This window comes from Saccopteryx bilineata, chromosome 2 (assembly GCF_036850765.1).
Source record: "Saccopteryx bilineata isolate mSacBil1 chromosome 2, mSacBil1_pri_phased_curated, whole genome shotgun sequence".
NCBI lineage: Eukaryota > Metazoa > Chordata > Mammalia > Chiroptera > Emballonuridae > Saccopteryx > Saccopteryx bilineata.
In genome coordinates this window covers 218,719,813-218,746,062 of record NC_089491.1, presented here as the reverse complement: position 1 = coordinate 218,746,062, position 26,250 = coordinate 218,719,813, and the positions used below count along the sequence as shown (strand labels likewise).

Genomic DNA, 26,250 nt, shown 5'->3' with positions numbered 1-26,250 from the left:
GTGAGAAGCATCAATTCTTTGTGCAGCTCCTTAGTTGTTCACTGACTGCCTTCTCATGTGCCTTGACCAGGGAGCTCCAGCTGAGTCAGTGACCCCTTGCTCAAGCCAGCGACCTTGGGCTCATGCCAGTGACCATGGGATCAAGTCTATGATTCTACGCTTAAGCCGGTGACCCCGTACTCAAGCTGGTGAGTCCATGCTCAAGCCCGATAAGCCCATGCTCAAGCCGGTGACCTCGGGGTTTCAAATCTGGGTCCTCAGCATCCCAGGCCAATGCTCTATCCACTGCACCACTGTCTGGTCAGGCTATAATTCTTTTTTTTTTTTTTTTTTTTTCCACTTTTTTCTGAAACTGGAAACAGGGAGAGACAGTCAGACAGACTCCCGCATGCGCCCGACCGGGATCCACCCAGCTCGCCCACCAGGGGCGACGCTCTGCCCATCCTGGGCGTCGCCATGTTGCGACCAGAGCCACTCTAGCGCCTGAGGAAGAGGCCACAGAGCCATCCCCAGCGCCCGGGCCATCTTTGCTCCAATGAAGCCTTGGCTGCGGGAGGGGAAGAGAGAGACAGAGAGGAAAGCGCGGCGGAGGGGTGGAGAAGCAAATGGGCGCTTCTCCTGTGTGCCCTGGCCGGGAATCGAACCCGGGTCCTCCGCACGCTAGGCCGACGCTCTACCGCTGAGCCAACCGGCCAGGGTATAATTCTTATATAGTTGCTGGGAGATGAGAAGAACAAGGGAACAGAGTGACAATAAATAGCATTGAATCTTAACATATTTTATTGCCTAAATAAAATCTATGTAGCAATAGTGATTATGTTCAGTAAGGAAAAGTATTTTCCTAGAAGTTAAGTTTCCACTGTGAGTTCAACATTTCCTCAAAGGGTGTGACCTTTACATCATGGTGAACACAGGAAACCTAATATAATCCTAGAGAAAATTTTCCAGCATTGTATTCAAAATCCAATAAAGTAAAAATAAGCTAATTTGAATTCAAGATTCTTCAACGATTTACCTAGGATAGAGAACTAGATTGCTAACCAGCTTGAGGCAAAATTTCCCCCTGAAATAACTGGAGACACACCTGTTTATCTTTAAGTACCTACTCTTATCCCTGAAACCAAGAAGCTAGTGAGCCCTGACAGTCTGGGACAGGGCCCAGGGACCACAAAAGCTGCAGGAGGAAGGCCATGTATGCAAAGCCTCAGTGAGTGGGAAGGGCCCTGGTTGGTTCTAGGCAGGTACTGATGAGGGCACAGGGGTATCCAGATGTCTGTCTGCCATCTGAGGGAGAACAAGTGGCCAGGGGAGTGCAGCACAGGGCTGCCATCAGTCCAGGACATAGCACCGAGATACGTCAGGTGGAGGTAGCACTGCGGTGGGGCCTCTGGGGTGACCCAAGGCCTGGGTTTTATTCTCATCAAAGCTCTTGGTGACTCCTCACAGCTACACCCCTGAGGAGGCCATAAGCACATAAGCCACTCATCCTCACAGGCTAAAAGCAAACCGAGGTCCCAGAGTTTCCATCCTGAGCCTGAAGTACATGCACACTGAACCAGACAGGTTTAGGCTAGCCAGAGGGAACTGAGAGGTCTACCACCCAAGAATCATCACAGAGAAATCTGGCTACCACTTCAGCTCAGAGCAAACTAAGGAGGGCATGAGGGTCACAGCAGCCACAAAAGTGCCCTGGGTGTCACACCTGCCCAACCAACTTTGGTGGGTGGTGAATGACAGGTGGGGATGCTCTGCTGTCCCTGGCACGCAGTGGTGCCCCACGGTGGTAACCACCGAGCCACTAACATCCTTTCACCCTTTATTACACTTGCCCACTTATGCATTTCTGTCATTATGAGATGACTGTAATCTCTGGAGGTGGGACACTGGCACTCCACAAACTGGCTGCACAACAATGCAGCATGGACGAGTAAAATCTGGGGCAGGGTTGACATGTTTGGTCCCTGTCCTCACCGAGCCCTGAGTGGCCATGGTGAACAGGTAGGCCTAGCCTCTCTGCCCAAGGCTGTTCAGGGAAGCTGTCACCTCCCTCAGTCCAAAAGGCAGAAAACGCAGGAAGAGCCATCCTGGAGGTGAACCTAGCACCAGGCAGGAGGCAGATAAGGCACAACTGCTAAGAACTATTATTGGTCAAGAAAACCCTCCCAGCCCCATGCCCACTCAAGGTCAGGCACCACGCCTGGGTGCTGCAGACAGGCCACAATTTCTCTAGCATTGCAGGTCATCTTGTTCCTTTCCTCATCCAAGGAAAAGTGTGTAAACCACCAGCCCTGCCCCTGTGCAGGGCGGTCCCAGGATTTATTCCAGAAGTGAGGAGTGAAGGGCAGGGCTACAGGGGCTCCCGTGTCCAGTGAGGTGCCGCAACCTCGCTTAGCAGCCCCACTGGATGCCTGTGCCCACCACCCACCAGCCAGGTGCCCACAGGCCCCCTCTCAAGGATGGCCAGCAAGAGCACTTGCGGGATACAGGCGGGAGAAGCGGCCAAGGGTCCAGATGGGGAAGACGTTCCTGTAGCTTGTGTAGCTGATAGCACAGGACTTGTTGAAGACCCCAGCAATGTTTTCCTGAAAGAACACATGAACTCAAACTCAAAGGCCCTACCAGGTAGCCAAGGGGCTCCCTGAACCAAGACCCCCAGGTGGAAGGCTAGCCAGCTCATAGGGAGTCAGCACGCAGAGCCTCAGCCAGCAGTCCTCCCACCACATCCAGCTCTCAGACCCTTTCGTCTGCAGCCTCCTCCAGCCTGGTCACCAGCCCCACAGAGGCGTGTTGAGCTCAGATTCATCCAGGGGAGGGGCGTTAGCCCCATGCAACCTCATGAGCCAATGCCCGGTCCATAGAGAGAAGCCATCAGGCAGAGCTCAAGGGTTTCCTCCATCCAACATCTTCTGGCACCACCAGCCCCACACACCAAGCCTGCTCTTCATTTGTAAACAGCAAGATTCTTGACTATTGTCACAGATCTGCTTCATTACAGGCCTCTCATGTATGGTATTTCTGAATCTCAAATCCCCAAAGCTAAGTCCTGCCCATGAGCACCTTGTGAGGCACACTGGGCTGAAGGGGGTGTGAAGTTGGGGCCAGTGCTGAGCCCCCACAGCATACCTGGGGCCAGTCACCATTGGGGAGCTGTTTTCCAAGCAGACACCTGACTCCTCTCTCTAGGGCCTCTACGCCAGGATACCTGTGGAAAGAGGAGAAAATGAACACACCGTCACTACTCCATGGTGGGACCGCCATAGGCTGCAGCCACCACCTAGCTCTCACCCTCCAAAGCCCAGCACAAGACAAAGATGTGAAAAACCTTTGTGTCAGGTTACACAAAGATGTGTGTAGCCTGACACACATGAGGTGCACACTAGTGAGCACACCTCAGCCCACCGCTGCACAACGCCACCCTGAGAAGGGGAGGAGGCAGCGAGTGTGGGGGGGAGCAGACCAGGTGGGTAGCCCCAGGAATGCGGGCAATGAGGGGCCCTGTCTGCTCCAGATCCACTGTCTGGCCCCTGCCATGAGGTGCTGCTCTTCTACCCCTCTCCAGAGGGGAGGAGGAGGAGCCTGGTGCCCACCCTGCCCAGGGTGCTCAGGGCCCTCTGAGAGCCACAGAAGCCACATGAGCTAATCCTCGCAGGTTCAGGATCAAGCTCAGCAGTGGGAGGCAGACTGGGGGCCGGTCCCTGACCCTCTGTCACCAAGGTCCCACAGACTACGTCCTGGCTGCTCAAACTAGTCTGGTCTAGCTTGTATAGGGTTTTAGGAAGAGTCCTCAAATGGCCCCAAACCCAACAGGGCAGCACAGACTGGGATAATGTGCACATCATGTGTGCATCATGTGTTGCATGTGCATGCATTTGCATTTCTGCACACATCTGTATGTCTATATATGCACATCTCTGTGTGTACACCTGCCTGTGCACATATGTGGCTGAGCACTGCTGTCGACAGACAGGACCACAGAGTACAGTGCAGCTGTAGATGCTCCAAAACTCATGCTGTTTCCATGGGACTTCTCGCATCCCTTGTTGCCACTGTGGGTAGTGAGCTTCTGCAGAAACCCACTGGTTCAGACAGACCTAAAACTGCCCCAGGAACCATGCAACCTCACCTCCTCCCATCCCTGCACACAGCTCAGCTGCCCTCAATCGCCCAAGTTACCAGGTTCAGTGTCCTTCCTTCCCCTGCCCCACCTGACAGCCATCAGCCCCATGAGGGCCCAGCATGTGTTGTGGATCTGGGAGTGGGCGCTCTGCACATAACGCCGTTGCTCACAGGACTCAAAGTCCTCCCCCCAGCCTCCGTCCGCCATCTGCCAGGACAGCAGGAAGTCGCAAGCCTGGGAGACCTCTGCACAGGCAGCCCTGCAGGACACCAGACACAAGACACCGTCACAAAGTGGAGGTCTCAGGCCCCTGGGTTCTCACCCTGACCAGACCTCCTTAGGACTGTGGGAGGGGGACTGTATTTTGAGGCCAGTCCACCATGAATACAATAAAATGCTTTGTAGCTGCAGGCAGCCTCCTGACCAACCCACGAGCACCCACCCAGAAAAGCAGAACTGGGTAAAGCCACATGACAGTTTGGACTGAGGCCTCCATCCTTCCCTCCACCCAACCCAGTGAGTGTCCTGGCTCCCACTGTTTAAAAAATGTAAAAACACCCGAAAATCAAACATCAAAGACAATCCCAACCCCCTAGCAAAGCATTATGCTGAGAAGACCCCATCCCACCTGGGGGCAAATGATCACACTCACCCATTGTGGTAAATCTGTCCCATGCAGGCAAAAGCTTCCAGCCCAAACCAGGTGCCGTAAGTAAAGCAAACCCCCCAGGAGCTAAAGGGAGACAGGGGAAATGGAGCCTCAGCCACCCAGGCCTCATTCACAGCAGGTGTAAAAGGATGGTAACACCTTCCAGCACAGGAGGCTGTGGTTATTTAAAAAAAAACAAAAACATTCGCATGGCCTTCACAAGCCACATGAACCACAGGGCTTTAAGGCCAGTGACACAGACCTGCCTCTGGCCCTCAGGGCATGGCTCCATCTGCTGGACCCGTGAACAAGATAAGAGCTGAGCCAGGGGGAAGATGTGAATAATCAGATCCAACAAACAAGGCACAGGCCATCAAACATGTCCCAACTCGCCAAACACCACCAAGGTAAGGGCCAGGCATTTTTAAGGGACAAGGTCCACCAGAAATCTGTCGCTGGCAGCTTCCTGCCAGAGTCCTCTAGTGTCCGGGGCCCATACATCTCACTCACCCCTCCCAGGAGCCATCTGCCTTCTGCGTCCGCCGGCAGAACCGTAGGCCCTGCTCAAGGGTCTCCCTGAAACACAGGAGGACGGTCCAGTGACATCCCAGCAAAACAGCAATTTACTCAGTTCTCCCCATTCCACGGGGTCAAAAAGAAAGAGCATTGTCTCCCTTTAAAGAATATGTATAAATAAACGTTCCTTAGAGGAGATACGAGGTCAAAGCAGAAGCAACTATAGAACACAGGAGGGAGTGAAAGAAAGGCAAAAAAGAAAAGCAAACACCCAGGGAGCAACAAACATTAGAAGCAGCCGCAACAGAATAGCTATCCTTGAAAACAATGTCAATGGCACGGGCTTCACACAAGATGAATCTTCAAAAATAAATAAAAAATCAAAGAGAAAACAAAAGATTTAGAGGACAGAGAAGCTCCACTGCAAGTCTAAATGATACTTCTGAAGAAAATCCAGATCTCTGAGGTCAGAGAGGAGGTACAAGTATAGACTGAGGTGCCCGTGACCCTCACCTCTGGGGTTTACTCTGTGACACCGTCCCGAGTGTGGGTGGCACCTGAAACTTGTTTCTAACCAGTCAAACCCTGCAGAGTTGATGGGACATCACTCCTATGACTGCATTGCATGACACTCTGGCTTCCCCCTTGCCAGCAGAGTCCTCCACTGGCTTTCACAAAGCTGCACAGAGGCCCATGGAGCTGGAAATGGAGGGTGGCCTCCAACCAGTGGTCAGCAAGGAAATGGGCCCCGAAGCTGACACTGCAGAAGTAACAGACACCTGCCAACAACCACATGAGCTCAGAGCAGATCCTCCTCAGTCACTGCTCAGACGAGATCACAGTCAGCCGGTGACAGGACCTAGATAAGCCTGAACTCCCGACCCAGGAGCTGGGGGAGGGGGGGTGATCACTGCACATTGTTTTAAGCCAAGTCTATGGTGATACTACTGATCAGCAATAGGAAACTAATACACAGGGAGAGGTACAAATACATAATATCGGTAATAAGAAGAGGAATATGAAAACAGGTAGAGAGGAAATCAAGATAAAATAAGAAAAGGTGGCCCTGGCCGGTTGGCTCAGCGGTAGAGCGTCGGCCTGGCGTGCGGGGGACCCGGGTTCGATTCCCAGCCAGGGCACATAGGAGAAGCACCCATTTGCTTCTCCACCACCCCCCCTCCTTCCTCTCTGTCTCTCTCTTCCCCTCCCGCAGCCGAGGCTCCATTGGAGCAAAGATGGCCGGGGCGCTGGGGATGGCTCCTTGGCCTCTGCCCCAAGTGCTAGAGTGGCTCTGGTCGCGGTAGAGCGACGCCCCGGAGGGGCAGAGAATCGCCCCCTGGTGGGCGTGCCGGGTGGATCCCGGTCGGGCGCATGCGGGAGTCTGTCTGACTGTCTCTCCCCGTTTCCAGCTTCAGAAAAATACAAAAAAAAAAAAAAAAAGAAAAGAAAAGGTGGGCCCTGGCCAGTTGGCTCAGCAGTAGAGCGTCGGCCTGGCGTGCAGGAGTCCCGGGTTTGATTCCCGGCCAGGGCACACAGGAGAGGGCCTCTCCGCCCCTCCTCTTCTCCTTCCTCTCTGTCTCTCTCTTCCCCTCCCGCAGCCAAGGCTCCATTGGAGCAAAGATGGCCCGGGCACTGGGGATGGCTCTGTGGCCTCTGCCTCAGGCGCTAGAATGGCTCTGGATGCAACAGAGCGATGCCCCAGAGGGGCAGAGCATCGCCCCCTGGTGGGCATGCCGGGTGGATCCCGGTCGGGCACATGCGGGAGTCTGTCTGACTGCTGCTTCCCTGTTTCCAGCTTCAGAAAAATGAAAATAAAATAAAAATAAAAAATAAAAAATAAAAAAATAAAGAAAAGGTGGCCCTGGCTGGTTGGCTCAGCAGTAGAGTATTGGCCCAATGTGTAGAAGTCTCGGGTTAGATTCCTGGTAAGGGCACACAGGAGAAGCGCCCATCTGCTTCTCCACCCTTCCCCCTCTCCTTCTTCCCTGTCTCTCTCTTCCCCTCCCACAGCCAAGGCTTCATGGGAGCAAAGTTGGCCTGGGCGCTGAGGATGGCTCCATGGCCTCCACATCAGGCACTAGAATGGCTCTGACTGCAGTGGAGCAACGCCCCAGATTGGCCGAGCATCGCCCCCTGGTGGGTTTGCCAGGTGGATCCCTGTCGGGCACATGTGAGAGTCTGTCTGTCTGCCCCATCCGTCCACGCTTCTCACTTCGGAAAAATACAAAAGAAAAAAGGAAAGTTTAGGGAACATATTTGAAATTTAGGCAAAATATACAAATAACTAGGGAAATAAACTTTTCACAATGACTTTAAAAAACAGAGATCCTGAATAGTCCTATAACTACTAAACATGAGTCAAAAATGTAAAAATCATAAATAAAACGCTTCCCAAATTTAATCCAACAAATATAAGGACCAAGCTAAGGTTCCACCAGGTTCACCATGAAACACGCAACAAGAGAATCGTCCCAGTAAGGAACCTCTATGAAACCTGCAGCCTATATGACACAGTGCACAGTGTGTCACTCCTGAACATCCTCTGTGTTCAAAAGAAAAGCACGTGTTTACAACAGGATGATTCATAGCAAGTACGAACGGCCCCTATGAACCCATGACAAGCACATGGACACAGTGTGGCACTGGCACCCAGCAGACTTGCCAATGGCCAAAACAGTGTGAACTACTGATCCACTGGCTCAGCCCCGAGCACGAGGCTGAGTGAAGGAAGCCAGGCCTGCAAGTCCCCACCTTGGGTCCCCTGGGGTAGGAGTGCAGCAGCCACAGAACCAGGAGAGGACCTTCTGGTACACGTGTTCCCCTGAGATTACACACTCTGTCTACTTCACAACAGTTCCTTAGGCACCACACAGAGGGTCTGTGTGCTGCTGGCTGCATGCATCAGACTTCAACGGGAAATGTTTAAAAACGACCATCTATTTGGACACAGGTGGAACTGGGGGTATGGGTCACTTAAGAATATGGGAAAAAGCCTGAACAGGCGGTGATGCAGTGGATAGAGCGTTGGACTGGGATGTTCAGGACCCAAGTTTGAAACTCCAAAGTTGATGGCTTGAGCACAGGATGGGCTTGTGCTTGAGCACAGGGTCACAGGCTTGAGTGTGGGATCACAGACATAACCCCATGGTCGCTGGCTTGAGCCCAAAGGTCACTGGCTTGAGCAAGGGGTCACTCACTCTGCTGCAGCCCCCCAGTCAAGACACATATGAGAAAGCAATCAATGAACAACTATGGTACTGCAATGAAGAAGTGATGCTTCTCATCTCTCTCCCTTCCTGTCTGTCTGTCCCTCTCTCTGTCCCTGTAACAAAAAAAGAACAAAGATGTGAAAAACAACTTGTTTCTGTGTTATAATTATGCTCCTTGGAGTCTCCAGTACATTTATCTGATGCACTTCAGGGCAAAAAAACAGGTTTGGGAACATCAGAAACCCATCCATATCTAAATGAGCTACATTTCAGGGTCCCCTTATGTGAGGGGCTCTAGTTAGAGGACAATGGCTCTCAATGTCACATTGGTAACGTCTGAGCTCTTGGCTGAGCTGGTTGCAGCCATGCTGACTGGCCAGACCACCCTTACCTTATTTCCCCTGGCCTGTGCTGTGGGAACTGCTTGTGGAAATGTTTCAGCGCCTGCATCACAGCTGAGGTGCATTCCACATACAAGTAGTCGATCATGATGTCCCCTGAGAAAGTGAAAGATTGAGGCCAGTGAACTTCACCTTGGCAACTCATGCAAATTGTGAAAAACACAGTACTGTAAGGTGCTAGGCCTGCACAGCACATCAAGAGCCTAACCATCCCCTAAAGGAAACAGGGAAGGTGTTACCCCCGACTAGCCCAGAGGACACAAGCACCAGGTGGCAAGTGGTACCTACACAGGTGACCTGGAGGCCCATTTGCTGTGGGACAGCCAGGCCAGCAGGAGGGTGGAGGGAACACACAGCACAGAACTGAACCCCACCCTGAAAACCCTTCAATGGACCATGTTTCATAATTATGGAAGGGGTACAGGGGCACACAGAGGTGGACTAGAGTAAGGAACCAGCCCTCATTGACCAGAACCATGATGCGCAGCATAAGGACACAGGGAAAGGGTGTCCCACCAACACCTCCCCCGCAAGGAGCATTCAAGAGACAGGGCAGTCTCCATGGAGGACAGAGCAAGCCAGCCACTCACCAAAGACCTCCGAGGGGTTGAGCAGCTCTAGCAGGTACCCCCCACGCTTGGTCTCGTACGTGGCAAACCCCCCTTCAGGGTTCCTCATGTTCAACAACTAAAACCAGAGATCACACATCCTGAGAGCTGAGCGTGTGCAGGTGCCCCACTGGGTAGGCTTTCTGGAAGCACCCAGGGCTAAGCACCAACAGGCAGGGGTTGGAAGCAGGGAGCTAATTTTCACATCAGACCAAGACCCTTAGGTGCCCTGACAGTGGACTGGAATCTTCTATCGATCAGCTACATGGTAAGTACACCCTGACACACGCATGTATAGGTAAGTCACATGACCTCTAATATAAGACATGCACTGAAATGGACATGCTGAAGGGCTACTCCTCTTTCATCAAGAACCTGGAGGAGGCCCTGGCCAGTTGGCTCAGCGGTAGAGTGTCGGCCTGGCGTGCGGGGGACCCGGGTTCGATTCCCGGCCAGGGCACATAGGAGAAGTGCCCATTTGCTTCTCCACCCCCCACCCTTCCTCTCTGTCTCTCTCATCCCCTCCCGCAGCCAAGGCTCCATTGGAGCAAAGATGGCCCAGGCGCTGGGGATGGTTCCTTGGCCTCTGCCCCAGGCGCTAGAGTGGCTCTGGTCACAGCAGAGCGACACCCCAGAGGGGCAGAACATCGCCCCCTGGTGGGCGTGCCAGGTGGATCCCGGTCGGGCGCATGCGGGAGTCTGTCTGTCTCTCCCCGTTTCCAGCTTCAGAAAAATACAAAAAAAAAAAGCTTTCAAGAACCTGGAAGAGACAGCCAGCTCCCCCCAAGGAGCCTTGTACCTGGGGGCAGCAAGATCTGTGAGCCTCCTGAACCAGAGAGGAAACAGCTGCAGCAGCCAGCCTGCTCCCCCCCACTCTTGGTGCTGGGCCTGAGACACTGGCTCACACACCCATTGGGGAAGCACAGGATTCTGCACACACCCAGCCAGGGTCTCAGGCTGGCCCAGCACAGATGCCGTCAGAGGACATACCCCTCTGGCTCATGGTCTTGACCCTGAGTGTTGGGACAAACCCCTGGGAAGTACAGGCGAATGCACAGCTCATCTGTAACACTAACTGGACCCAAGGACCCCTGCGTGCACAGTGCCCTCAGTGCCTGGTGCCCAAAGTCCCATGCCCAGCAGCCTCACCACAGCAACTGCATCAAAGAGCTGCTCTCGTGGTGTGTGCGTGGTGACAAAAAGACACTTCTCCTGCACAAGAAGGATAGACTTCAAGGCCTCGGCTGTGCAGTCGGCAACGATCCAGCCACAGTCCAGAGTACTGAAAGGGAAGCCACCCTGAAAAGCACGGTGACTGTGAATGGGAGTGAAAGGCCAAGCCCATACCCTGTCTTTGGGACCCAAGGTTACCGCACCCTCCTGACCTGTGAGGACACAGCCACTGTCCTCACATGGCTGTGTTCACACTCTGACACACATTGAAAAAACTACCCTTTCCACCCTGTCCTCCCCACCCCCACCTCATGTCACTCTAATTCATATCCTGACAGTGTATTTCATGTCTGCACATGTGTCTATCTGGAAGAATCTCAGGACATAGATGTGCGTACAGCACGTGAAGAGGATTCCATGGCTCAGCTGCCCCAGCTGTGCACAATGCCTCAGTTAGGGTGTCTCAGAAGCATCACTGGAACTCACACATGAGTCCATTAAAGCAAGAAGCCCCAGGACGCCAAAGGAGGAGCCCTCCTCAACAGCTAGTCCAGCTAACAGGCAGCCTGTCCCAGGGCTTGAGGTAGCAGGCAGGACCACGGTACCTTGCTCATCTGGCGGTAGTACTTCTGGTAGTCAGGCGGGTTGTCTGGGACCTGGGCAGTATCCAAAGGGCACAAGTGGAAACACGTCACTGCCACACCAAAGCAGAGCTGGCATGGCAGGATATGAGGGCCCATGCTGCGGCCTCTCAACCCTCAGTGTGTGAGGAAACCCTCGAGGCATCACCCCCACAGCCCACAGCCCCAACCACTGCTGGGAAACACTCAGGCAGCCCTTGAGCTGGAGAGGGAAGGGTAGAAGGAGACCTCTGCAATGGAAGACCCCTCTAGCCCACAGTGTTCACCTGTGAGATCCTCAAGAACTCATGCGCCTTCTGCAGGCAGGATGAAAACTCAGGCCTTTGGTGTGCACCTGCCTGGAAGAGAGAAGAGGCTGAGCTGCTGGTTGCAGGAGCCCGTGAGGTAGGCTGGTCTCCAGCGACTGTGGTGATATCTTATCACCCTGGGAACTACGGACAAACCTACCCAGAGTCTTGGGTGTCTGCCAACAAGTCAGAAAGACATGATGGAGAAACGGAGTTAAGGAGGGAGGCACCCATACCACACCTGCTCACTGGCACCCACGGGGTCCTCACCCGTCTAAGGCAGGCTTCACACAGCCAGACCCACCCTTAGGGCTCCCCAGGATTCCGTGATGTCATTCTGTCAGAATAAAAACACGCTCCTGTTTCTCTCTAGTACATGCTCAGAAGCTCTTTTAAAAGTGTCCACGCAGAACAGTTTGAGTTTGAAAAGAGCCTGGAGCAGTGCCCACTGCCCTGTCTCCTGGGACAACCTCTCTAGCCTCCCTGCTCCAGACATTTCCAAGCCAGACCACCTCCCAGAGCTGCCACGCAAGACCCAGCCTCAGCCGGACCATTGCCAGAGGCCTCAGAGGCCAGAAAAGCCAGAGTTAGGGTCAGCAGGTGTCAGGTCCACACTGGGCCCAGGGGCCAAGACACAGGAATGTCAGCTGGAGGCTGGGAAACAAGGAGACAAAGCCACATACCTCCAGCAGAGCCTGGATGGCGAAAGCAGTATCCCAGACCTGCGAGCCGTTGGTTCCCTGTGCACACAAAGGACGAGCCATTGCAGGAGTCCTCTCATCTGCCCAGTGCCTCCAGGCATCCCACAGTCCCCGGAGGCTCCCACCAGCTCCCGCAAAGAGGAGGAAACCCAGCGTCTCCTGACCCTTGGTTCTGAGTTCTATGTACCCCTCAGAGTCTATGTGGGCCTGAGGAGGCTGGGACTGCAGGCAGCTTCACCTGACTTCATTTGGCCATCAGCCAGGACAGGACTGTATTAGGGCACTTTAGGATTTGGATAGCCACCCACCTCTGGCCTTCAGTGAACCCAATGACAGCCTCTGGCTCCATTCACACTGATGACCAGAAATAAGCCCCACTTCTGAGGTGGTGGGGCCTGGCTGAGGCCTCCAAGGGGTTCAGAATGGGAAAGCCACCCTCAAACCCAAGCTTGGGACCCCGGTTCACCGGTTACCACCAGAAAACCGATGATCAAACCCCGGTAAGACATGCAGATAACAGGGATGAGAGTGGAAACACCTGAGCCAGACACTTGAGCTTAGATCAATTGGCGGCACTAATAGGGGAGCAGGTTTTGAGGCCCAACGGGGTGTGTGTGGGAAGAACACACACCACCAGGAAAGCCACCTAGCTAAAAGAAACTGAATGAGATCAAGCCTTTTACAAGACTAGAGTCAAGAGCTGGGAGAGGGGCTCAGGGCATATCTGGCAAGGGCACCGAGGTGAGCTCTGCACAGCAGGTGCTGGCCCCATGCCCTATCTAAAAGGCCCAGTGGCCTGTGTGTCCCAAGAACCCTGCTGGAACCTCCGCATTCCCAGACTGAGCCAGACGAGTGCAGCGGACAGAACTCCTTCCGGGAGCCAACCTCCTTCCGGGAGCCAACGGTTCCCAGGTTTGCCTCTGCCTGGACTGCTGCAGCCAGAGGTCAGCCCAGGAAGCCCTATAAAGAAGCATCCCTCCCCAGAGCTACAAACAGAAAATATGCTAGGGGAAAAGGAAGCAGAGATGATCCCAGATCACCTACAACATCCAAATAGCACAAACAATGGGGAAAAAGTCCGTGGGAATGCATCTCAGGGCTGGGGAATGAGGCCACAAACTCTGAGCAGCGGGGGCAGCACAGCAGGAACTAGGCTGGGGGTATCAAGGGCAGGGCTCTCCTCCTATCTGACGCCTGAATTTCATTATTCAGGCCAGTATGTGGGCTCTGAGGTCACTGTCTCTTCCTGACCAGCATGGTGCCTGCAGACCCTCTGCACTCCCATGACCTTTGGGGGCTCTAATCTCAGTATTCCCACAACCCTAGGGCCACAGGCTCCTCTGCAGATGGCCCAGCCCAGGAGGCACCCCATATCCACTCAGAGACAGGACGGAGGGCCTACAGCCACTCAACACACTGCCAGGCCTTGTGAGGAGTGATTTTGAATCTCAACAAACCCACAGACAGAAATGGTTGCAAAGGAAGCCGGAAGCCGGCCCTGTAGCCCTCACCTGCATCTTCATGCCATCGAGGCCCAGCCTGTGAGGAGGAGAAAGCCAGGTCAGGGAGCAGAGGGTAAAGAGTTGGAAGTCAGGCAGCACCCAGAGCCCGCACTGTGCAGGAGACATGAGAACAGCTCCCCTCCCCCCAGCCATGTGAAGGGGCAGCAGAAGGCCTCCTCCAAGGTACAATTCATAACTGACCAGCTCTCCTTGTCACCAAAACCTTCCTGACATTCTCTTGAAGCTGCCCTCTCCACCCACATGCTTCCTGGTTCTACTTTCTGGAAGCACCCAGAGTTTGTGCTATGAGGTAGACCTTTTCACTCAAAGACAGTCCTCCCCAGCTTCCACTGACCCTGAAATGATTGGTTCTAGCATTATACCAGATGCCACTGCACCCTTGCTGGGACACAGAGATGGAGATATGGACAATGCTTGCCTCTGCAGCAACAGGGCCCATGGATATCTACACTGGGCTCTCAGCCACGTCAGTCAGAGACTAAGCATGACACAAACCAACCAGGCCCTTCCCACTGCACTCACCAGAGGTAATCGGGAATCCTGGAGACGTGCTCCTGGAAAACGGAGGAGGCTGGTCCATCCACATACCAGCGCACCAGCATGTTGATCGTTTTTGAGATCTGCAGGGGACAGGCCTGTCAGGGTTCTGCGCTGGACCTGCTGGGCATGAGGACACAGCCCAGCCCCACTGAGGCCCCAGCACAGTGCCCCACCAGGGTTGGGGTGGGCCTCTTGCTCTAACCCACATTTCCTGAGCATATGCTGCTTCCAGTCCCTGAGAGACAGAGATGCCATGGGGCCCCAGGAAACCAGGTTCTAAGGAAGCAGAAAGGGGCCTAAGGTATACAGAGAAGGGAGAGCAACCTGTAAGGGGTGTTGGCCCAGCCAGCTGGCAAGCAAGCAGAATCACCATGAGGATGCCAGAGACCAGACCTATAAATGGGGGCTGCCTGCTCAGAGTGGCATGTTCGAGGCCCAAACCTTCCACTTTGGCATTTCCTAGCCTACATCTAATTTAAGTCAGACATGCTTTACATGGCACTAAGTCAAAGCCTGAGAATCCCATTACTTCTAGAAGGAACACAACTGACTACTCTGTTGGGCATCATCATTTTCAATCCACTGGGATTCCATGAGGACCAGAAAATGCCTGGGAGCAGGGCTGGGAGTAGGGCTGAGGAACCGCATTTACTGGGTGTACTCTGAGAACCTGCAGTCATGGCCACCCAGGGGCTCAAAACCACGCTGCCTCCTACACCCACCGCCCATGGCCATGAGCTGGCCTCCCCCACCCCGCACTGGCTACTTGGTCCCACAGGTGTCCATACCTGGCCTCACAAGGCAAAGCTAGAACAGGACCCAGAGGCTCAGAACAGTAAGAATTTCACATCATGGAGCTCAACAGGATCTCTAAATGGAACCCAAGCACCTCTGGCACTCTAAAGCCCGTAAAGGCAGATAGGAGGGTTATCAGAGGTGGGGCTGGCCAGAAAGATCCTGAGACGGCCTCAAAGAGCAGCATTCAAACACACAAGATGGTAGGGTTACAAAGAGGGTGAAGCACACAGGTGGGGACAGAGTCCTATGGGATCAGAGGGCCATCTGCAGGGAAACCTCTACTCCCAGTTCCGCAAAAAGTGGCCTCTGGGCCTTCCACCCTGGGTTCTACCCACCCTGAGGTTGTACAGTCAGGTGCATACCCAAGGCCAACACCCAGTAGGTGGGGGCACTGACCGGGCCAATGCTGATGCACTTGGTGAAGCTGTCATCGGCTGCGATGTGTTCATACAGCTTCTGGATGGCCCGCTGCCGCAGGCTGGAGCTGTGGTGGCGCTCGTATAGGTTGAGGATTGCTGTGGGGATGAGGGCATCAGTGAGCACAGTAGAGAGGAGCTTCTGGCCACAGCCCGCAGGCACAGGGTGACACCTAGCTCTCCCAGCCCACCCTGCTCTGCCTTCCTTTCCTCCTGTCCACCATACACCTCCCTATCACAGCCTGCCCACCCCCACAGACCATGGTATGCTACCCTGCTGTGTTAGGAGGGCTCCCACGAGTAGAAATCAGCTGCTTCTCAGCATTAACAGGGCAGGGATCCAGCTACCACCAGAGCCCAGCACAGAGGGAGCAGGACTGCTTCCCCACTTAGCACCCTGTGCCTGCCTCCGAGGGTGGGTCCCACAGAAAGGAGAGCCTGGATCGGGCCTCGTGGGAAACTGCCCTTCTCTCCCTCAGGGAAGGAATGACTGCACCCTCCAAGGCCCTCAGCTCCCAGTTCCCTTGTCTAGAAGCCCAAGCCCCAGGCTTGCTCAAAGGGCAAGGACAGGGCAGGTCTGCTGGACACAAGGTACACACAGCCGGCCCATTACACAGGACCCAAACAATAGGAGAGAACAAACTCACTGTCACCCCAGGTGTGAGTTGACCCCAGGGAAGCCCAACAGCCCCAGGGGACGCACGCACCATACACCACGCGGAGCAGCCAGCTGTGTGGTGTGTACAGATCATCAGGGGCCACGTTGTACCTCTGTGCTGGCCAGTCGATGCTGGAGTAGTCCTCCACGTAGAGCTCCTGGGATGGCAGTGCCTCAGCACAGGGGTGCCACAGCTATCTCCTCCCTCTGCCCCTCAGGTCATGCCCTGATGAACATTCTGTACCCCAACTCTGCCTCAAGGCCTGCTTCCCAGGAATAGATGCCTGTATCCCACCCTACTGCAAGAGCCCCTCTGGGCAGTCTGAGGGGACAAGTGGGGGAGGCCTTACCCTAACCTTAGGGGCTCAGCTCTGCAGGACTAGGCATGCACAGCAGCTGGACTTGGGGATGACCCTGGCCCACGGCCTCACCTGGCGCAGGCTCTGGACCAGCAGATCTTCCTTGGCGCTCAGCCGGGTGGCATAGCAATAGCTCATGGGCAGGTAGACCTGCCGGCAGTGGCACCAGAGAGCGGAGGGGTGTGCAGGCACCCAAGCGGGAAACAGCCTGAGAGACAGTGCATCAGCAGGAGGCTGGGCCTTGCCATCCCCACCACCACAGGCCCAGGACTCCCAAGTATGGACTCAGGGTAAACAGAGGTCCAAGCCCAAGTTAGCAAGGCCAACCCTTGCAGCCATGCTCCGATGGGAAGCAGTCAAACCCCCTGGATGCCCCGGGGCACAGGCCACTTCTGGGTCAGCCAGCTGCATTCTAAAACCAGGAGACTCAGCTGTGACTGACAAACCACAGTAATGTGGAACATTACTAGTAAGAACTGGGTGAGGAGTCTGTAGGACGGCTCTGGACTATCTTTGCAACTTTTCTGGAAATTGAAAGAATTTAAATTTCTTTAAAACACAACTGAGCCTTTGATTGTGAACTCCTGTGTCTTCTAACATCAGCACAGCCAGACCAGCCTCTGGGGTATTTTCTCCACCTTCCTTTCAAGACCTATCCTCATCCACAGGGCATGGGAGGTGCAGAGCTGAATGCACCCTCCCTGCTTCCATGGGAGTTGTGCAGGTGCCCCCCAGTCTGGGGCTACTTCCCTCACTCTCCTCCTTAAAGGATGTTTTTTTACATTTGAGTTCAGGGTTTCTGGTCTCCCATCCTGCATACCTACCCTTTACTCTCTAACCCACACCCCTCTAAAACCTCCAGCAAAGACCAGCAGCAACTGCCGGGGCCCCACCTTGTGGAGGGCATGACCAACACAGATCCCCAACAGCAGCCTTGGACAACCACAGTTTCCTCATGCCTGCTTGGTAACCTTCCCTGCCCAATCCTTACACACTAGGGAGGTTCACAGTCCAGCTGGCAAGCAAGTCCGTGAGGAACACTGAACAGCCCTGGGACACCTCCTCGCCTCTTCCAGAGTGGCCAGCCTTGGGTAACAGTGCCCTGGCCCCACCAAAGGAGGCTTTGCTCCTCTCCCCACTTCACCTTGTTGTCCCTCTGCCACCTCCACACGCCTCATGGCCATGGAGGCTGGTTCTTGGCCCTTTCATCAGGACTCCACTGTCAGTCATCTCCCCAGTGGCCCCTTCATCTCACCCCCTTCTCTACCAAAGTCATCTATCACAATGGCCCCCATCCAACCTCCCTGAGGGTCCCTGGGGGACCCCAACCCTGCTGACAGGGCTCCTCCAGAGGGTGGCAGGGTTCCATGGGTGTCACAAGGCACAGTACAGTACTTATGGGTATATGACTGTTTTCTGGGGAGGTGTCACAGCTTTCATTAGATAATTTACAATATGTTACAAGACACTTCTTGTGTCAATCAATAGAGTTGATTCTGCTGAGTATATAAACAAACAATATTGTTGTTCTGTTTAAAAGAAAATTCTTATCTTTTAAAGACACATACTGACGTGTTCATGGATAAAGTCTGATGTCTGGGATTAGCTTTAACATTTACAATCAAACAAGTTAAGGGGACAGATAAAACAGTACAGCATACTCCAATGCTGGGGCTGGTGAGGAGTGCTGGGCTTTTACCTTCTTTCTCCACCTCTGCAGATGCTTACACTGTCTGTAACAACAAGATGCTATCATGCTTGTCTAGGCAACAAAGCCATAGCTCCCCTTTCCACACTGGGGCTCTGTAACAGCCCTGCAGAATGACACCTCCTGCCACATGGCCCTACCAAGGGCATATCCCTCTTTCTTTCCATCTGTCTGTAACAAGAGACCCAGGGCCCTGTTTTCCACTCAGTAAGGCAGCAGGAACCCAGCTGCCATGTCCCCACAGAGGCAAGCGTACCACATCTCTGGGAAGAGGGTGTTGACGCCTTCCCAGCTATAAACGTTCAGGACAGCCAGCCAGAACTTCCCCCAGGAGGGGATGGCCACAGCTCCACCTGGGGAGAGAATGGGCCCACATCATCTCCCTGTAACTGGACCCTCGGGAGTCATGCATGCCCTGCCTGCATGAACTGAAGGTAGGGGCCTGCAAGGGATCATCCAAGCCTCTTGAGAAGCAGGTCCAGAACTGCTCAGGACTACCCAATACCACAGCTGCAGGGTAGAACCAGCAGCTTCCCCAAAATGAGTGTGTCCAACCCTAGGGGAGGCATTCATAACCCAGCGTTCAGGAAGGAGATACTTAGGAAGGTGAGGGGCCCAGATGTAGAGAAACCTATACCATATGGGTCTAGACGAGAACGTGATTAGGGGCAGTGAGCTTGCACTCTCAGCCTTCTCCTCTTAGGGCAACTGCCCCTGACCTTGTGTCCCTACTTGGCAGGCAGATTGGGACTCCAACCTGGCTGTCAGTGACACTCTGGCCCAAGTTGGAGCCACCCCACAGCATGGGTCCTAGGCACAGAAATACCATCCTGGCTGTGCTTCACAAGGAGGCTCCGTCCAGACCACATGTTCAGAAGTCAAAAACCCAGGCCAGCCTGACCAGGCGGTGGCGCAGTGGATAGAGCGTCGGACTGGGATGCGGAAGTACCCAGGTTCGAGACTCCGAGGTCGCCCGCGGGCTCATCTGGCTTGAGCAAAGAGCTCGCCAGCTTGGACCCAAGGTCGCTGGCTCCAGCAAGGGGTTACTCGGTCTGCTGAAGGCCCACGGTCAAGGCACATGTGAGAAAGCAATCAATGAACAACTAAGAAGTCGCAATGCGCAACGAGAAACTGATGATTGATGCTTCTCATCTCTCTCTGTTCCTGTCTGTCTGTCCCTGTCTATCTCTGCCTCTGTAAAAAAAAAAGAAAAGAGAAAAACCCAGGCCACCAGGGAAGGAAGCATGGCCCAAACACATTCCCTCCCCAGGCAAGGAACCCGAAAGCAGTCAGTGAGACTAGAGGCCAATAAGGAACTCACTGCAAGAGCAACACATGAAAAGAATGTGGCATTTTGTTAGAATGCACAGGAAGCTTAATCTAGCTGGGCAGGTCAGAGGTGCCAGGTAAAGGATGAGGAGGAGCTCCCACAGGAGTGGGGTGGGGTGGGAGGCAGGATACCAGGCAAAGCAAGCAGCATGCAGAGCCCTGAGGTACAAAGGGACTTTGTGGAGCTGACAGGAGCACCAGAGCAGGAGGGCAGGTAGACAGAGAAATGGCTACAAGAAGCAGGTGGGTGAGATCTACCAGGCTCTGCAGAGCAGCAGGGAAGCTCTCAGAGTGGCAGGAGCCATGGAGCCTCCTTAGGGATGAAATGAACAGCCCACAGAGCACACAAGCAGGGAAGGGTGCCACCGACTAGAAGACCCACCGGCACACAGGAGGGTATACAGTTATATCAATTTACTTTTTAAAAAAATATGGTAAGGGGCCCTGGCCGGTTGGCTCAGCGGTAGAGCGTCGGCCTGGCATGCGGGGGACCCGGTTCGATTCCCAGCCAGGGCACATAGGAGAAGTGCCCATCTGCTTCTCCACCCCCCCCCTTCCTCTCTGTCTCTCTCTTCCCCTCTCGCAGCCAAGGCTCCATTGGAGCAAAGATGGCCCGGGCGCTGGGGATGGCTCCTTGGCCTCTGCCCCAGGCGCTAGAGTGGCTCTGGTCGCAGCAGAGCGAGGCCCTGGAGGGGCAGAGCATCGCCCCCTGGTGGGCAGAGCTTCGCCCCTGGTGGGCGTGCCAGGTGGATCCCGGTCGGGTGCATACGAGAGTCTGTCTGACTGTCTCTCCCCGTTTCCAGCTTCAGAAAAATACAAAAAAAAAAAAAAAAAAAAAAAAAAAAAAAAAAAATATATATATAGTAAGGTTAGATGGTTTCCACTTTTCTGCTTTGATGAATTCTTGGTTCATATGTTTCACCCAGTGATTCAGGTGAAGGTGCATCTTTCTATTTCTCATTTGTAAGAACTCATTAAGCCAAGGCAGCATGGATCCTTTACTTAGCATATGCTGTGCAGGGTGTACCTTTCTTATGAAGAATGTTCCGGGCTCGTACCAGGTCAGGATCTTCGGGCCCAACACCCAGGATTCTCAGGGATACATAGCTAAGCGCAGTCCCAAACACTGTAGACTTATCCTCAATGTGCCTGCAGGAGCAGGAGACAGGTTTACAAACTGACATCTTTTATGACTTCTAAGAAATTAAGCAATGCTTTCAGTTAAATTTCCTTAGAAAATCAGGGATGCTAAAACATCCCACACTGACATAACATAACATAAGAAATACCCTGAACAGCCCACTCCAGTGGTTCTCAAAGTGTGCGCCACGTGCCCTTTTTGGGGGACAGAGGTATGGGGAATTGGCTGTAAACTGACAGTCTGCCCAACCCCCCACCTCACTTGCCTGATTAGGTTGCAAAAGGCTGTTAAGCTGTGGTGCTGGATTGTTTACACTACCCCCTATGTTCCCCAGAAAGACTGGAGGCAAGTTTCTTCTACCCTTTGTTTGGTGTAAAGTTAGATGATATGTATGGTGGGGGTTTTCTGCACTCAACACAAGAGTAAAAAGAGAGAAATTCTTCAATGTATTGATGAGGAAATGAGAGTTTGCCTTTCAAATATATGCCCAAACATTGAAGAAATTGCTAGGACACATCAGGCTCATGTTTCTCATAAACACAAGAATAAAAAAACTTAACACATTTGCGTCGGGACCTGCTGAATTTACTAAATCTTACTAAGAATGTATCTATATATATAAAAAGATAACTGGCCCTGGCCGGTTGGCTCAGTAGTAGAGTGTCAGTCTGGCATGTGGGAGTCCCGGGTTCAATTCCCGACCAGGGCACACAGGAGAAGCGCCCATCTGCTTCTCCACCCCTCTCCCTCTCCTTCCTCTCTGTCTCTCTCTTCCCCTCCTGCAGCCAAGGCTCCATTGGAGCAAAGTTGGCCCAGGCGCTGAGGATGGCTCTGTGGCCTCTGCTTCAGGCGCTAGAATGGCTCTGGTTGCGACAGAGCAACGCCCCGGATGGGCAGAACATCGCCCCCTGGTGGGCGTGCCGGGTGGATCCCAGTCGGGCGCATGCGGGAGTCTGTCTGACTGCCTCCCCATTTCCAGCTTCAGAAAAATACCAAGAAAAAAAAAAGTAACTTTTTGGTTGTTTTTTTCTTTTTTAACCCCTTGTTTTTACAAATTCTAAAAAGCATAACTCAAAAATTATAACATAAAAGTTTTTTTTAATGTCAGAATAAATTTAATTTTGTCATATTTATTTTGTTTAATTACCATAAAAGCACGCTTGGACTTTATATTTTTTTCTTTAATATTTGACTTAATTATTATAATGTATTTCTCAGAAATTTGTATATAGTGCACTTACAATTACCTGTAGGATTTTAAATATGCCCTGACTTCAAAAAGTTTGAGAACCACTGGCCCACTCTCATGACAACCAAGCAGTTCCCAAACTGGCCCTATGGATCCTTACTTTCCACTCCTCAATCAACATGACCCAACTAAAGCCCATTCACCACTATGGCACACAGAACACACTGCAGGGCAGCGTGTTAGACCATGCTAACACCCTGTGCTGCAATAAGGTACTGATGAGATCTTGACTTCCGTCATGACATGCTGGGACCCACAAGGCAGAGCCAGGGCCTCACATTCAAGCAGCCCCTGACCCTATTTGGAGGAAAGCAGAGACTGAGCCACCCCCTACAGTTCTGTAACAGACGCTGCTGGTGTAGATTTGGCCCACCAGAGCCCAAACACGGTGGGCAGGCAGTTGACTACCTTGGGGGAGGGCCTTGATCCCTGAGCAGGCCCCACTACAGAAAGGCAGGCTGAGACCAGGGAGAGCTGACCAGCCCCAGCTGCACCTGTTGCTACCTTGGAGTCAGACACTTTCTTTCTGCCTTAATGATAACTGCCAGATGGTTTTCACTGTGGTGAGAGGGTCTTGAGTCTTTCAGCCAGTCACAAAACCAATTTACAACACAAGTTCTGACACTGAACTCTGCCCCTACCCAACCCCAGGGCCACAGTTACATCACTCCACCCCTTGACAGGTGCATGTCCTACACAAGTACATGCATGCACATATGGGCAGTAACAGGGCTGGGCAGACTCACAGGCCCCAACCACCATCCGGGAGCTGCACCGACCGCAGGAATCGCACCATTTCTTCTCTGTATCCAGCAGGCAGAGGGATGTGCGCCACATGGCATGTGATCAGGAGGCCTATGTGGCAGAAACAATGTCCATCACTGAAAGCAGGAACTCAGCACAAAGCCTGGCCCCTTTCCTTCTGAGGACCCTTCCCGACTACGAGCTATTCCTACAGTTCTCCTTCCCACAGAAACAAGCCTGGGAAGACTGTTCCTCCTAGCATAGTCAGGAACTCTGGGAACAGGCCCCAGGCACAGCAGCAACAGCATGCATGACACTCCCCACACAGGGTATATGAAGCTCATCCAGCCACTCCAGGACCTCATGATGTTGTGACACCTGCTGAGGCACCACTGAATAGAATAACATTTACTTGCTTATATGTTTCTGTTTTATAAGTTATTAAGTAGCATATGTCACTTTGCAAATGGGGAAAATAGACAACAATAAACAGCCACAAAGAACCTACCCTTCCCTGCCTGGCTTCCCTGAGCATTGTACTCACAGGTTGTCCCCCAACTCCGCCCCACCCACCCACCCCTGGCAGCCACATGCCTGTGACATTATATGGGGTCTCAGGGTGAACCTGGCCACAATGTGCCGTGGAACAGTGCCTGACTTTGGCTCAGAGGCCTGGTAGCTATACTGGCCCTGACAAGCCCCGGAAAGATAGCTAGATGTTGAGACACCACAGAGGCTCATAGAAAACAAGCCCATCTACTTTCAGAACAGTCATGATGTTGTCAAGACAAGAAACACACATTCAGGCAGGAAACAGAGCCAGTGTCTTCTCCCATTTTACTGGGAAGGAAACTGAGGCATAGCCCTTAAGTGGTGGGGTTGGGGCTGGAGCTCCAGGAGTTGGACCCCAGAACCAGTGCTAATTGGTATACATATACCAATTACATATGTGTACATATGTTCAAACCAGAGATATACATATGTGCACATATGTTCAAACCAGATTCTCTCATCATCCCCATGTTACAGGTGAGGTGGTCAAGGCACCTGAAGTCCTATGCCTTGCCCAAGGTCAAAGCAGACCATGGGAAGAGTCTCAGCAAGCTCCAGGTGGGTTGAAGGAAAGAGCCCTTGACTTGACCCCAAGGACAGGTCTGTGGGCCCCTAGACAGAAAGATACAAAGCTACGAAGTCCACGAGTCAGTGGGGCTTAGAGGCAAAGTGGAGATGGGAACCCAAGGGACCTGCAGTGCTCCTCCCAGCAGGAAAAAGGGTCCTTCTGCATACATTTATAGAAGAGAATTTCCCATACTATAAAACTATTTCTTCAGAGAAACACTCACAGGATGCAATAATCTTGTCTAGCCAAATTAATTCTGTACCAGGAGGGCCCAGCAGCAATCCTCCTGGCACTCACCAACCTGAACCTATAGCTCACTATGCTGAGCTTCTCAGCCACCCCTTCAAGGTGAGTTCACATGCCAGAGGTGCCCACAGAGGACTTAAAGATCGCCACCCCAGCCCCTGCCTGCCTTCAGCACCTTTGCACACATTCAGCCCTCTACCTGGAGTGCCCCACCCCCTCTGCACAGGGACTCAAGAGCTACCCTTCCACCAGCCCCAGAGCACCCATTTTTGCCTTGTCAGAACACTGGGTTTGTTGTGCCTTCACTGCCATCTCCCAGCACCAACAAGAAAATAACTGGGGTGCACATTAACTCCCCCCAGCTCTTTCCCATGTGAGCTACTTGTGCACCTGCTCGCACATGCACACCACAGACGTACACCAAGGGCTTGAACCAGGTCAAGCCAGTACCCCAATGCCCCAGGGTGGCCTTGCCCATATCCTACCTGGCAGGAGGAAGAGTGGGCCGCCATAATCACCTGCCCAGTGTCCATCCTCAGCCTGCAGTCCCATGTAAAATGTCATTCCATTCAGAGCCCCCTCATGGGCTGTATGAGCTCTGGGCAAGTCTTTAAAATAACTCCCCTGCAAAGGAGAAGAGATGAGACCTGAGGGGTATCTGTGGGCAGACTAAAGGAGTCCTCACCACTTACAGAATGAATCTGAATGATTTTAAACATTTCAGCTATTTCAATCAAAAAATCTGAAACCCTTAAATAATGGTATTACCATCTATGCAAAGTAGAGTTCCTCAATTCTCATGATTTTGCTTTCCAGTCAAACCTATTTACAAATTTCTGCGCAACTTCTCCAACATATCCTAAATAAATAAACCAATGATGCCCACCCAAACCTGGGACTCAGGCCTCTCACAGGAAGAAGCCAAGGAAGCACATAGCAACTAAGGCCAGGGCTCAACAGAGAGACCCCACTTACACTACATACTCTTGACTCACTGAATTTCTTATATGAAATTCATTGGATCAAAAACATTCTTTTCTGAATAAAAAAAAAAATTTCGAGCAAGCACGTGCTTACTCATGACTTAGTAATAGGGGAAATGAAGCAAAGAGGTCCACTCAACTCATGCCTTATCCCTAACTCAACTGATTCCTATAGGAACCAGCTTTAATGACATGTGGACCAGGCCCCACATTACACGTTCCTTCTTCTTTCACAAGGAAGAAAATTCACGTCACAGGCAGCTTTTGAAAGCTCCCTGTTGGTTCTTGGTGCTCCTGGCTAAGGAAAAGGGATGCACTGTGTGAGGAGCAGACTGAGCACCTACTGTGTCCAAACCCAAGGAGTGAGCTTCCAGCGCAGTCTGCCCTCGGGTGGGGTTGTCCTCTTCTGGAAAATATGTCCACACCTGCCTTCCCCTCTCATTGCTGAGTCGCCAGCGGCTGAGGTCAGTGGCGGGCTCTGTCTTATAGGGTCCCCCTCTACGACGCAGACACCTGAAAACGATCTCGAGTGGCCATCCTACTTCTTTAGGTCAGAGCCTAGAGGTTTCACTTCCAACAATCCACAAACGGGCCGTTACCCTCACCTCCCAAAATGGAAACACTCTCCGCACCACTTTTGCCTCTAGCTACCGCCCCATTATTTGTCGTGGCAAGTGGACGCCGGCCACCCGTATCCCCAGGACCCCCATCCCACCAGGCTCTCCTCAGCCCCGCTCCCCCTAGCACTCGCAGAACCTTGGCTGGAAGCCCCCTTACTGCCGCGACCCCTCCTCAGCGCCCCGACCGCGCTCTCCTTTCTAGTGGGGTCCGGAATTCTAGGACTCACGTGCCCTCTGTCATGACTGCAGCAGCGATCTCCGCGACCAACGAGCGCACAGATCAAGGATCCGCGACTGGCCCTCGTGCTACTCGGCAGACACGCTGAGCGCAGTGGGAAGATGCCCGAGCAGCCAATCAGAACGCCGCGAGGGTGGGCCCGAGGCTGGATTTAGCCACCGCAGTGGCGGAGCGCGAGACACCCCACCGCAGTGGAGGCGGGGCGGGGGCGGGATTAGGGCGGGGCAAGGAGGGTCCTGGTCTGGGTGGGTTAGGTCTGGGTGGATCGAATCCGAC

At 53.2% G+C, this 26,250-nt stretch overlaps 1 protein-coding gene across 3 annotated transcripts; it reads right to left on the bottom strand.

Annotated features, from left to right (window-relative positions):
- Window positions 1–762: 762 nt before the first annotated feature.
- Window positions 763–26,053, bottom strand: LSS (lanosterol synthase). Of its 3 annotated transcripts, none has more exons than XM_066259144.1 (22): window positions 25,964–26,053; window positions 25,461–25,629; window positions 24,619–24,757; window positions 22,770–22,878; window positions 20,661–20,782; window positions 18,561–18,657; window positions 16,669–16,804; window positions 16,287–16,395; window positions 15,560–15,678; window positions 14,348–14,445; window positions 13,814–13,841; window positions 12,285–12,341; window positions 11,581–11,652; window positions 11,279–11,329; window positions 10,650–10,799; window positions 9,483–9,579; window positions 8,883–8,988; window positions 5,277–5,342; window positions 4,770–4,850; window positions 4,206–4,376; window positions 3,124–3,202; window positions 763–2,582 (listed from the first exon to the last, which is right to left on the bottom strand). In XM_066259144.1, the coding sequence occupies exons 1-22, from the start codon at window positions 25,975–25,977 to the stop codon at window positions 2,451–2,453; spliced, it is 2,202 nt and encodes a 733-aa protein (XP_066115241.1). In that variant the 5' UTR covers window positions 25,978–26,053; the 3' UTR covers window positions 763–2,450. The 3 variants fall into 3 exon arrangements, with proteins under 3 accessions (XP_066115241.1, XP_066115243.1, XP_066115242.1); XM_066259146.1 differs by having other exon boundaries at window positions 25,894–25,990; XM_066259145.1 differs by lacking the exon at window positions 4,770–4,850.
- Window positions 26,054–26,250: the final 197 nt, after the last annotated feature.